This window comes from Rhinatrema bivittatum, chromosome 18, assembly GCF_901001135.1.
Source record: "Rhinatrema bivittatum chromosome 18, aRhiBiv1.1, whole genome shotgun sequence".
Taxonomy (NCBI): domain Eukaryota; kingdom Metazoa; phylum Chordata; class Amphibia; order Gymnophiona; family Rhinatrematidae; genus Rhinatrema; species Rhinatrema bivittatum.
The window spans coordinates 11461184-11473997 of record NC_042632.1 but is presented as its reverse complement, the minus strand read 5'-3'; the positions used below and the strand labels follow the sequence as shown (position 1 = coordinate 11473997).

At 42.2% G+C, this 12814-nt stretch overlaps 1 protein-coding gene across 3 annotated transcripts in view; it reads right to left on the bottom strand.

Moving 5' to 3' along the window:
• RANBP17 (RAN binding protein 17) overlaps positions 1–12814 on the bottom strand; it is a 1033051-nt gene that overhangs the window by 324132 nt on the left and 696105 nt on the right. For all 3 annotated transcript variants that reach the window (XM_029583607.1, XM_029583608.1, XM_029583606.1), the window contains one exon: positions 10799–10902. In XM_029583607.1, coding sequence (XP_029439467.1) covers positions 10799–10902 — 104 coding nt within the window. The remainder of the gene's footprint in view (positions 1–10798; positions 10903–12814) is intronic.

The window sequence follows — 12814 nt, the reverse complement described above, 5'->3', positions numbered from 1 at the left end:
TACACCTGCATTGTCACTTTGGTGCTCACAGAGGGGCGGATTTTCAGAGCCCTGCTCGCCGGTGAGCCTATTTTACATAGGCCTACCGGCGCGCGCAGAGCCCCGGGACTCGCGTAAGTCCCGGGGTTCTCCGAGGGGGGCGTGTCGGGGGCGGGCCCGGTCGTCGCGGCGTTTCGGGGGCGTGTCGGCAGCGTTTTGGGGGCGGGTACGGGGGCATGGCTACGGCCCGGGGCGGTCCGGGGGCGTGGCCGCGCCCTCCGTACCCGCCCCCAGGTCGCGGCCCGGCGCGCAACAGGCCCGCTGGCACGCGGGGATTTACTTCTCCCTCCGGGAGGCGTAAATCCCCGGAGAAAGGTAAGGGGGGGGTGTAGACAGGGCCGGGCGGGTGGGTTAGATAGAGGAAGGGAGGGGAAGATGAGGGGAGGGCGTTAGAGGATTCCCTCCAAGGCCGCTCCGATTTCGGAGCGGCCTTGGAGGGAACGGGGGTAGGCAGCGCGGCTCGGCGCGCGCCGGCTATACAGAATTCATAGCCTTGCGCGCGCCGATCCAGGATTTTAGTGGATACGCGCGGCTCCGCGCGTATCTACTAAAATCCCGCGTACTTTTGTTTGCGCCTGGAGCGCCAACAAAAGTACGCCAACGCGCCTTGTTTAAAAATCTACCCCAGAATTAGAGGAGAGAAACCATTAGCATGTTCAGAATGTGATAACAGCTTCTTTCATTCAACCCATTTCACAATAAAATCAAAATTCCACCCAGCAATTAGATCAAATTCAAACAGGGAATGAAATAAAAGCTTTCTTAATAAAGCAAACCTTATGCATACTAGGAAAACCTAACTGGGGAGAAACCATTTGCATGTTCTGAATATGACAACATCTTCATTCAGAAAGGCCACTCCACCAGAAGATGAAATTCAAGCATGAAATGTAATAGTTTATTTCAAGAAAATGATACTCATCACTCATCAATTTCTTCTACTGCATTGGACAACTTGCAAGTGAGCTGAGGGGAGGAAGAATAGCCTAGTGGTTAGAGCAGTGGACTATGAGCCAGGAGACCAGGGTTCAAGTCCTGCTGTTGCTCCTTGTGACCTTGGGCAAGTCACTTTACCCTTCATTGCCTCAGGTACAAAAACTTAGATTGTAAGCCCTCTGGGGATAAAGAAATACCTACAGTACCTGAATGTAAACCGGTGTGATATCTCAACTGAGATCGAATGTCAGTATATAAAAATAATAAATAAATACAGAATGACTGGCATCTCCCATGCCACTCTGCTTTGATGCTATACCCCTCATGCTATATATTGGGGGGCTCTATGCTACTCAACCTTACTGCCATGCCTAGACATTATACCTTGGGATTCTTTCTGCCACTGTGCCGTGCTGCCAATACCACAGACCTTACACCTTGAATGTCCCTGCCACTCTGGCAGGTTGTTTTTGCACCTATCATAAGAAGTTGCCATACTGGGTCAGTCCAAGGGTCCATTAAGCTCAGCATCCTATTTCCAATAGTGGCTAATCCAGGTTACAAGTACCTGGTAAGTACCCAAACATTAAATAGATTCCATGCTACTAATGCCAGTAACAGCGATGACTATTCCCTAAATCAACTTGATCAATAGCATTTTATGACTTCTCCAGGAACTTATCCAAACCTTTTTAAAACCCAGCTTATCTAACTCCCTTAACCACATCCTCCAGCAATGAATTCCAGAGCTTAAATTTGCATTGAGTGAAAAAGAATTTTCTCTGATTTGCTTAAATGTGCTACTTGCTAACTGAAAGATTAATAATTGATTCACATTTACCTGTTCCAGCCCTCTCATGATTTTATAAACATATATCATATCCCCCCTCAACTGTCTCTTCTCCACTTTATAAAAGTGATGTCGTGAGCTACTGTGAGAGGCTGTTCCCTTGGGGTTTTTGTTATTATTATATTTTGACAATCTGTGTATGGTTTATGTTCTTGTGGTCTTCTTCAATCTGAACAGCCCTAACCAATTTAGACTTCCCTCATAGGGAAACATAGAAACATAGAAATGATGGCAGAAGACGACCAATCGGCCCATCCAGTCTGCCCAGCAAGCTTCACACTTCTTTTTTCTCATACTTATCTGTTTCTCTTGGCTCTTAGTAACCTTTGGTTCTATTTCCCTTTCACCCCCACCATTAATGTAGAAAGCAGTGATGGAGCTGCATCCAAGTGAAATATCAAGCTTGATTAGTTAGGGGTAGTAACTGCCGCAATAAGCAAGCTACACCCATACTTATTTGTTTACCCAGACTATGTTATTCAGCCCTTATTGGTTGTTTTTCTTCTCCCCTGCCGTTGAAGCAGAGAGCTAAGCTGGATAAGCGTGAAGTATCAGTTTTTCTTCTCCCCTGCCATTGAAGCAGAGAGCTATGCTGGATATGCGTGAAGTATTAGTTTTTCTTCTCCCCTGCCGTTGAAGCAGAGAGCTATGCTGGATATGCGTGAAGTATTAGTTTTTCTTCTCCCCTGCCGTTGAAGCAGGGAGCTATGCTGGATATGCGTGAAGTATTAGCTTTTCTTCTCCCCTGCCGTTGAAGCAGAGAGCTATGCTGGATATGCGTGAAGTATTAGTTTTACTTCTCCCCTGCCGTTGAAGCAGCAATGCTGTATATGCATTGAAAGTGAAGTATGCATTAAAAGCCACATTAACTATCAACAAATATTGAATAAGCCTAATAATTGGTAATACCTATAGCCTTTGAACTCTCCGTTAATTTTACATACTCTTACCCACCCCTGGGTTGTTTTTTTTTTTTGTTTTTTTAATTTGGAGATGGCAGCCCTCCATCCTTCCGCTTCGTGAAGGTGGAACACCAAACACTGGCCACTGGCATCCCGCTCCGTGAATGCCTCTGTGGCTACTGCCGCTCCGTGCAGTGTTTTGCTGCCTCCTCTTTATACACGTCCTTTAGACTTGATGGACCTTATCTGTTACTCTTGGCTCTTAGTAACATTTTGATTCTATTTCACTTCTACCCCCACCATTAATGTAGAGAGCAGTGTTGGAACTGCCTCTAAGTGAAATATCTAGCTTAATTAGTTAGGGGTAGTAACCGCCGCAATAAGCAAGCTATACCCATGTTTATTTGTTTACCAAGACTAAATAATTCAGACCTTGTTGGTTTTTTTCTGTATATAGATCTACTTTTCTTCATTCCCCCTGCCGTTGAAGCAGAGAGTTATGCTGGATATGCATTGAAAGTGAAGTATCTGACTTTCTCCCCTGCCGTTGAAGCAGAGAGTTATGTTGAATGTGCATTGAAAGTTAACTATGAGACTTTCTCCCCTGCCGTTGAAGCAGAGAGCTATGCTGGATATGCGTGAAGTATCAGTTTTACTTCTCCCTTGCCGTTGAAGCAGAGAGCTATGCTGGATATGCGTGATGTATCAGTCTTTCTCCCATGCCGTTGAAGCAGAGAGCTATGCTGGATATGCATTGAATGTGAAGTACCAGGCTTATTTGGTTTGGAGTAGTAACCGCCGTAACAAGCAAGCTACTCCCCGCTTTTTTTGTGAATGCAAATCTTTTTCCACGTTTCCTCTTGCCGTTGAAGCTTAGAACAATGTTGGAGTCGCATTAACCGTGTGTATGTTTATTGAATAAGGTATTATCTCTAGGCAGTAGCTGTCATTCCCGCGAGGAATTCTATGCCCTTTATTCTATGCCCTTTATTATTTTGGTCACCCTTCTCTGTTCCTTCTCCAGTGCAACTATATCTTTTTTGAGATGCTGTGAGCAGAACTGCACACAGTATTCAAGGTGCGGTCTCACTATGGAGTGACATAGAGCCATTATGACATTCTCCGTTTTATTCACCATTCCCTTCCTAACAATTCCTAACATTGTTTGCTTTTCTGACTGTCTCAGCACACTAAGCCGATTTTCATGTTGCTTTTTGTGTCTTGATGCCACTATTTTTACTGTTTGGCTCCTTTATCAGGTTTGTTTGGGGTTTTTTTTTTTGGGGGGGGGGGGTTCCTGCCTTTTCTGCTTCATTCCACCCCTTCATGATGCCTTAGGATGCTAATGCCACTTTCAGTGCTAGTCTGCTTCTCATGCTGCCATCAATGGTTCATGCCACTGTTGCTTGTGCCCTATTTTGGAGCCTTGGGGTGTTCTTGGTTTGTTATACACATTTTGTCACAATGTTAAAAATGACAAAAGATACATGTTTCTGTTATCATGCTACCTGTTCTAAAATTCTTTCTCTTCTGTCCCTCCACAGCCACAGCCTGGTTCTCCCTCCCTATTTGTTTATTATATTGGGGTGGTTGGTCCACTAAAGCCCTCAGTCTGAAAAGTAATACAGGCAGAACAGAAACACAGAGGAGAAAAACAATTAGTATGTTCTGAATGTGATAACAGTTTCCTTCAGAATACCCATTTCACAAGAAAATTGAAATTCTATCCAGCAGCTACATCAAGTTTAAACAGAGAATGTAAGAAAATCTTATTTTAAGAAAATGATATTTATCACAGTTCATGTTCTTGCACTGAGTCTGAAAATTGGCCCGTGTGCTTCCTCAGCATGACTGGTACCTCCCATGCCATTCTGCCTTGCTGCTATATACCTCATGGTACACCTTGGGGGTCTTTGTGCTACTCAGCCTTGCTGCAGTGCCCAGACTTTATACCCTGAGAGTTCTTTCTACCACTGTGCCTTGCTGTAATACCCCAGAACTTATATTCTGAGATGTTCCTGCCATAGAAACCTGTTAGCAGATATACCATATAGCCCATCTAGTCTGCTCATTCACCCAAGAAATTTAGCTTTAGAATTCCATCAGTTCCTTAGAGATCACCTGTATTTATCCCATGCTTTCTTGAATTCAGATACTGGTTTTGTCTCCACCATTTCCACTGGGAGGCCGTTGCATGAATACACCACCCTCTCTGTAAAGATATATATCCTGACTACTCCTAAGTCTACCCCCTTTCACCCTCATCCCATGACCCAGAGCCTCATTTCCATTATAAGAGGCTTCCTTCCTGTACATGGAAACCTTTGAGATATTTAAATATATCATATCTCCCCTTTTCTCTAGGGCAGTGGTTCTCAACCTTTTTCCCATCGTGACACATCTGACAGACCACGCTCACATGTGTGACACACTGCTCATTACAATTTACGACGGAAATAAAAAATAAAGGTCCAGTATTATTTTTATTGTTAAGAATGACACAAGAAAAAGATACATATTCTGTCTGAACAGAAATTGCATAAACTGTAAACATTCCATACCAAAACAGCACCAATTTCCAGCACTTAACAGTAACCACCTTACCTAAGAAAAGGCAACACTGAAAATATTATACCAGGCCTTAAGACACCAATACATCTCCTATTAGGAAAACGGACCAAGTCAGGCTGCTATAGAGCCCTACACAAAAACTACACGCCAGCAGAGAACCTCACCTGAATCACATGTACTGACCCTCATCTAACAAAGAATAAAGAGACCAAAATGCATAACTAGAAGCATGCAGAAAAAACTGAATTGGAAACTGCAACAAGCCAGAGTCTCTGTCTGCAGTGCAGCAAAGGAAAAAAAAAGAAACATCAGCCATCCTTATAAAACAAATCAAGAAATATAAAATCAGTAGCAGTAAAACCATACTAACAAAAAGAACAGATTATTTCAAAACAGCAGATGAATGAAATATCAAATAATTAAAAACTCATATAAAAAATTTCTAGATACCAATAAAATATTTCAAAATAGCAGACACAAAGACCCAGTAATGAAAAATAATAAGGATACTAACAATTTTTTGCTCTGCACCTGGGAACGTTTGATATCCAGGTGTCCTGAGATTGTTTTGAATTAGCAGGAGGAGGGGTGGTTTGCTTGCAATTTTCTCCTCTCTCTCTCTCTCACACTGGCTCTCAATCGCTCACATATACACGTGCTTTTTCTCTCTCACTTATATAGGCTCTTAATTACACATTTGCACACATGCTGTCTATCTTTTCAGGCTTACACACACAGGCTTTCAATCACACACATACATGCTGTCTTTTTCTCTCACAAACAGACTCTCATGCTTACAAACATGATCTCTCTCTTTCTCTCATTTACACATAGGCTCTCAATCACATACTCCCTCACCTAATCCAGCTCTCAATTACACACAGACACATATGCTCTATCTTTCTCACATGCTCTCAATCACATACTCACATGCTCACTCACCTAAACCAGTTCTCAGTCACACACAGACACACATGCTCGCTCTCTTTCTCTCATTTACACACAGGCTCTCAATCACATACTCACATGCTCCCTCACCTAAACCAGCTCTCAATCACACAAACTCTCTTTCACATGTACAGGCTCTCAATCATTCACATACATGCTCACTCACATACACACACACACACACAGGATCTCAAACACACATGCTTGCTCATTCATTCACTCTCCCACCCCTCCCCTGAACTAGTGGCAGCAGCAGCTTCCTCCACTTCTAACCCTAAAGGCAGCAGCAACCTACTTCATATAAGCCCTCGCAGAAAAAGGAGTCCCATGGGCCACGGGGGTTGACGACGTTCTTTGATTTTCTCCGAGCCGCACAGCTCATTCCTCAGGCTGCGCCTCTCTTCTTTTCTTCGGGCTGACGCTGCCTGCACTAGCATGGTCTCTTCTTCCCGTGCACGCACTCGCTGCTCACAACTTTCGCTTCCGGGCCGCGGAGTGGGGGGGGGGGTGCAGGAAGAAGAGAACATGCTGGTGCCGCTGACTCCAGCTGACCTGCCGCGTTCTGCCTGGGCTATCAGCATTTTAAGCCCGAGCAGAGGACCTATTTTGCTCAGGAGGGGGAGCAGCTGGGTCAGCAGGGGAAATGGAAGTGTGGCGACACACTGCGTGTTCTTGGCGACACACCGGTTGAGAGCCACTGCTCTAAGGTATACATGTTCAGATCTTTAAGTCTAACTGTATATGTTTTAGAACGAACATCACTATTTTAGTTGTCAGCCTTTGGACTGACTCCATTCTGTTTATATCTTTTTAAAAATGCGGTTTCTAGAACTGTACACATTATTCCAAATGAGGTCTCACCAGGGACCTATACAGGGACAATATCATCTCCCTTTTCTGTTGACCATTTCTCTCCCTAAGCAGCCAAGCATCTTTCTGGCTTTTGCTGTCGATGAATCGTTTGGCCACTTTAAGATCATCATATACAATCACGCCCAGATTCCACTCTTCCTTCGTGCATAGAAGAATTTCACTTCCAATACTGTACTTCTCCCTTTGGTTTATGCATCCTAAATGCATTACTTTCTATTTTTTAGCTGCAGACCCTAGAACATTCCTTCAACTTTGCTAGATCCCTTCATGTTTTCCATACCTTCCTGGCTGTCTACCCTGTTGCAGATTTTGGTATCATCAGAAAAAAAGATAAACCTTTCTCGGCAATCCTTTTGCTACGTTGCTCATGAAAATGTTGAAAATAACTGGTCCAAGGACCGATCCCTGAGGCACACAGGTTAGTAACACTCCCCTCCTCAGAGAAAACTCCATTTACCACCACAAAACACCATTTTCCAGTACAAAAAATACTCCATTTTATACTACAAAAACTCAGTTATTTTGAGAGCGGGGCTGCTTTGCACGTATGTTGTTTTGGAGTCCTGATGCCACTCTTTGCGCTGCTTGGTCCCTTTATTAGTGCCTTGGGATTTTTCCTGCCACCTTTTCTGCTTTGTTCCCCCTTCATGGTACCTTAAGATGCTGATGCTACTTTTGGTGCCACTTTGTCTCTGGTGCTGCCATCAAAGGTTCACGCCACAGTTGCTGGTGCCCACTATTAGAGCCTTGGGGACGTTTTTTCCACACTATCTTCATTGTTTCTCTGACAATGCCACAGACAACTCCTGCCAATGCTGGTATCTTTTTGCCCGTTAATAGAGTCTTAGGCTATTAATAGTGACACTTTGCCACAGTCTAGATACAATGGTTTTCTTCCCCCTTTCAGATGATATTTTCCCACAAATCTCATGTGAATTGATGTGTAAACACTAATTCTGGAGCCAAAAATAGGCTGCAATGCTTCCCCCATTGACTTTAATGGGAAACAAAAAAAATGGAATAGAAAAATGATTTTGTTCTTTTCATTCTAAAACCAATGAAACAAATGTAGGTCCCTATGAAACAAATTGAACAAAAAATATTTTTCTGCACATTCTTAACAAGATGTGCTCAGGAGAGCGCACAGTATAACTTCCAGTTGTGCACACATTTTTTGTATTATTGCTGCTCCAGCAAAGAGTTATGCATACAAAAAATGTGAGCATAGAATGTTGCATATTTCTTAAGTGTCCTCTCATGCATATACCATGCTGATGGAATTAGCTATGATTTATGTGCACAAAAAAAAGCTTTTGTTGCATCCGGTCTCAGACGGCTTCGACCTTTGTGCCTCACCTTTCTTCCTTCTCTCTCCTCAAGCCTTGGGAAGTTGGCTGCCACCGCATCTTCATACCGCTCTCCCCGGCGTCCCCAGATCGGCAACAGCGAAGGCGGTCACCATGTTTTTCCTGAGGGCCTCCTAGGGTGCGTGTGCACACGCCACCCACGTCTTTATCTACATCATGGTGGGAACCTTTGGGGTTGTCCCCTCCGAGTGATGTCAGCACATCCTGGTATTTAGCCTGCCCTTCATTTGCTACTAAACTGAGTTAGCAAGGATTGGAATTGCTCTGGTCTAAGCTGCTCTGCTGCTTCCTAGCTGCCGCAGGAAGCTCTCTTTGCCCTTCGGGGTAATTCTACTAACTTGGGTACCCGCTCCTCAGAAGCCCTTCTACTTTCTTTCAGGTGCCTATCCTGGGATCCCAGGTATTCGCTCCTCGAGGGCCTGCTCTCCCTAACCTGGTGCCTGCCACTCTACAACTTCTGCCTGTCAGGACTCTCAAAGATACAGCTTCTGCTTCAGTGAGTACTAACATACCAGTCTATCTCCTCTACAGCTTCAGCGCTCTACATCCGGGACTTGTTCCTGTTCTCCACGCTGTCTCCACCTACTACAGAGTGAGACGGGTCCTCTCAGCCGAGGATCCCTGGACTACCACTGCTGGAGCTATCTACCACTGCTGTCCGTTTCCCGGGCAGTGCCACCCTGCTGTACAATAAAGACTATCCCCCTGAGTTGTGTGCAAAGAGTCTAGCCTGGTACTGCAGTTCCTCATGGGGCTCCTCCCCGTGGGAGTGGCCATCACTGCAGTGCCCAAGAATCCACTCCAACACCTCACAACCATAACAGCTTTCTGCACTGAAAGCAGTTTTTGTGTGCACTAAGCATATTTTATGCACATAAATCACAAGTAAATCACTTTGTAAATAAGTTAATTTATTCTGTTCATTCTTATTGCCTAAATTATTCCAGCTACTCTTCTTCTCACCCAAGTTCAATTTTCCCTTGTTTTATTGTAACTTTTTATATCTACCTATAAACACCAGTTTTTCGTTCAATGTTATCACTCCCCTGTTTCCTGTAAACCAGCATGATGTGATTTTATCATGAATGCCGGTATAAAAAAAGCTTTAAATAAATAAATAAATAAATAAGTATAGATCATCACACAAGTTAAGAGTATAAAAGTTATATATATACAACGAAAGATATATTCTTAAGTTAGGAGGATAAAAGTTATGCTAACTACATACAGAACAACTTTTCAGAGTATATTAATCATACATTATGCATGGAAAATATGCATATAAACCCTATTTTGCAGAGCACTAACTTTTTTTTTGCACACATTTTCTGGTTTGTGTGCATTTTTTAAAACTTCTGATACATTAGCATACTATTAGCTTATTGCATAGGGAGTAAAAAATATATTAGCTTATTTGTTAAGAAACTATCCGCTGAATTTCAGTGCACAGTTTTAATGCTCAGCTTTTTGCATCAGCCCCACTATTAGCTAATTTGCCACCAGATCCTCTGAGCAAGTTATTTCATTATCCTTTTGATTAGTTTTTGAACAAGGTTCTTCCATTTTACATAATCCCAAGTGCTCCTTCATTAGAAATCATGTCCCAGCTAAGGTCCAGAAGTCTTTAATATTACATTTCAATGCATGTATTTTCTTTATCATCTCGTTACTATAGGCCCATGTTTCATTTTCAGATCCTACCACTGACATCCTATATACACTCAACTTTTTCTTGTTTTAAATCTAAGTTCCTTCTTAGAAGTTTTCTACAGGCCCAAAAGTAATTTTTTGCAATTCCAAGTCTTCTTTTTTACTTTTTGTTAATTTATGTCAATTTTCTTGATCCAAAATACCTAGATTTATATTCTTTAATTTGTTCTAGCATCATTCCATCAGCAAATATTCTTCTAGCACTGATATACTTTTTGCTGGTTATTATAACTTATTTTCTTGGTATTCATGCTTATTCAACAGATCTTACAGGTTATTTCTAATGTATTTATCATCTGCTAAATGTCATTTGCTGATGCCAGTGAGGGCTGTTGGAAGGCTGGGGCAAGATGGATGCCTGCCATAATGCTGTCAGTACAATGGCGATACTAGGCTCCCTCATGGAAGCATATTCAGAAGGAGAGGGACCAGGTGTAGCTGGTTTTGATTCAGCTGACAGCCCAAATGAGCAGGAGGAAACGAACAGGAAAAAAAACTGCAGAGAAAGAAAACTTTAAAATGTACATGATGTAGTACCTGATTATAAAATATTAGTGTTAGTAATGCTTTTATATTGCTTCTCGTTAATGAAAGAAGCCTACCTTTGCTTCTTCCTGTTTGAAATTGTTGTTGAATATTTGAGCAACTGTTTCAAAAGAAGTTGTGATGGGTAACATGAAATTTTCGAATTCATCTTCATCTTCACCTTCAAAAAAGGAGACAAAACAAAAAGTGCATTCTGAATTTCATAGTTCTATTCTGTTACATGCATGAATGTATCACTGAGTTTTTATTAATCTATCAGATTTTCAAGGTTCTGCGCTTTAGCAGCTCCCAACTTTGATAGTCTAGAGGTTAGAGCAGTGGGTGCAAACCAGGGAAGCCAGGGTTCAAATCCTACTGTCATTCCTTGTGACCTTTGGCAAGTCAATTCATCCTCTATTGCCTTAGGTACAAATTTATAGGGAGATTTACTTGATATTTTATCATGGAAGGGTCAAATATAGGAGGGAAAGGGATATCCCCATCATATTGAGTCCCAACCCCAAAAACTATCTTGGCTGTACTGTGGCGTGATTTGTTTTTTCTTATCGCGACACAAATGTGCGACAAAAATTCATGCTGCGGTATGGGGCGGGTGGGATTCTCTAAGACCCATGGGGTGATCTGAGAGCTTTGGGAGGATGTGTGTGTGTATGTTTTGGGCTTCTTGGTCCTTTAAATTTTCCCATGGGACCATGGGGGACCTCCATTAGCGCCCCGATGATCCCCTAGGAAAATAATTACACCTCCCTCAAACTCGATAAAATAACAGGACAGAATTTTTTCTAAGGCAGCTGCGTTATTGCCTAATGCATACAAGGCATAACTGCTTTTCATGCATTAGGCAAAGCAGCTTATTTCTACAGGGGAAGCAAATCTTTGGGAAAATTGTGCGATAGTGCCGATATGGTGATGATATGTGATAAATAGTATTTAACATGCATTACACGCACAATATTGCCTGATCACAGTTTAGTAAGTCTAGGCCTTAGATTGTAAGTCCACTGGGACAGGGAAATACCTGCAGTACCTGAATATAATCCACTCAAGTATCTGAACAGCAGAATACAAATGAAATAAATAAATAATAAATATTCATGGCTTTCATGGCTAGTTCTGAAATCAGTAACAATATCATGTTTTAATGGTCAGGACTAATATCCCCATCAAAATACCATTCACACAATCTGGCAGAATTGTCAGCTTCTGCATGGGCATGGACAGCTAGGACAACAAGCTTGGAACATTTCAGAATTGTCTCGTTATATGGTGGACGTTTGCTGGCAATGCACAACAGGTCCTAACTTTCAATCACATATCCATATCATCTTCATGACAAATACATTCTCTTTTAGCAGAATAAAGCAAAGTTACTTTACTTGTAGCTTGTATTCTCTGAAGAGAGTTCACCAGTCATGCATACATAAGAGTTTCATCAGTACACTTTGCACTGGTCATAGTCTGTCTAGAAAAGGCAAAAGCCATTTACTGCTCATGTATGATAGGTTCTGGCATTGTATCTCCCATCAGTTCCATTTAAAAGCTATAACCAGATGGGTTTATGGGACTGCAATCTTCAGAGAACCGCTGTTATAGGTAAACAACTTTGCTTTCCCTGTAGACAAGCAAGTTCACCAAGTCACACAAGTGGGACTCCTTAGCTAAGAGCGGTCAAACAAAAAAAGGAAAACAATCAGAACTTTTAACAGGAATGAGTTTTGTTTGAACAAATCATTTTTTAAAAAACAAACAGGGAAAACAAAGTCAAAATCATAAAAATGGGACTTAAGCAGTTTGGAGTTGGGCTCTACTCCTCAAAAACAGGCCATAAGGTCAGAATATATAATCCAGACTTACTATCCTGCCAAGACTATGTCCAGATAGCAATAAGATATTGAATTCTAAGTCACAGTCTTGCCAATTTTGATGTAGCAAAATCAAATAATTTTTTCTCCTGACAAAGGTACAAGATATGAGACTTGATCATGAAATATATTTTCTGTAATAGACAGACCCCATTTTTTGGCGAACCAGGTCAATATTTTTCCAGATGTTGCAAAGATAATGCAGAAGAG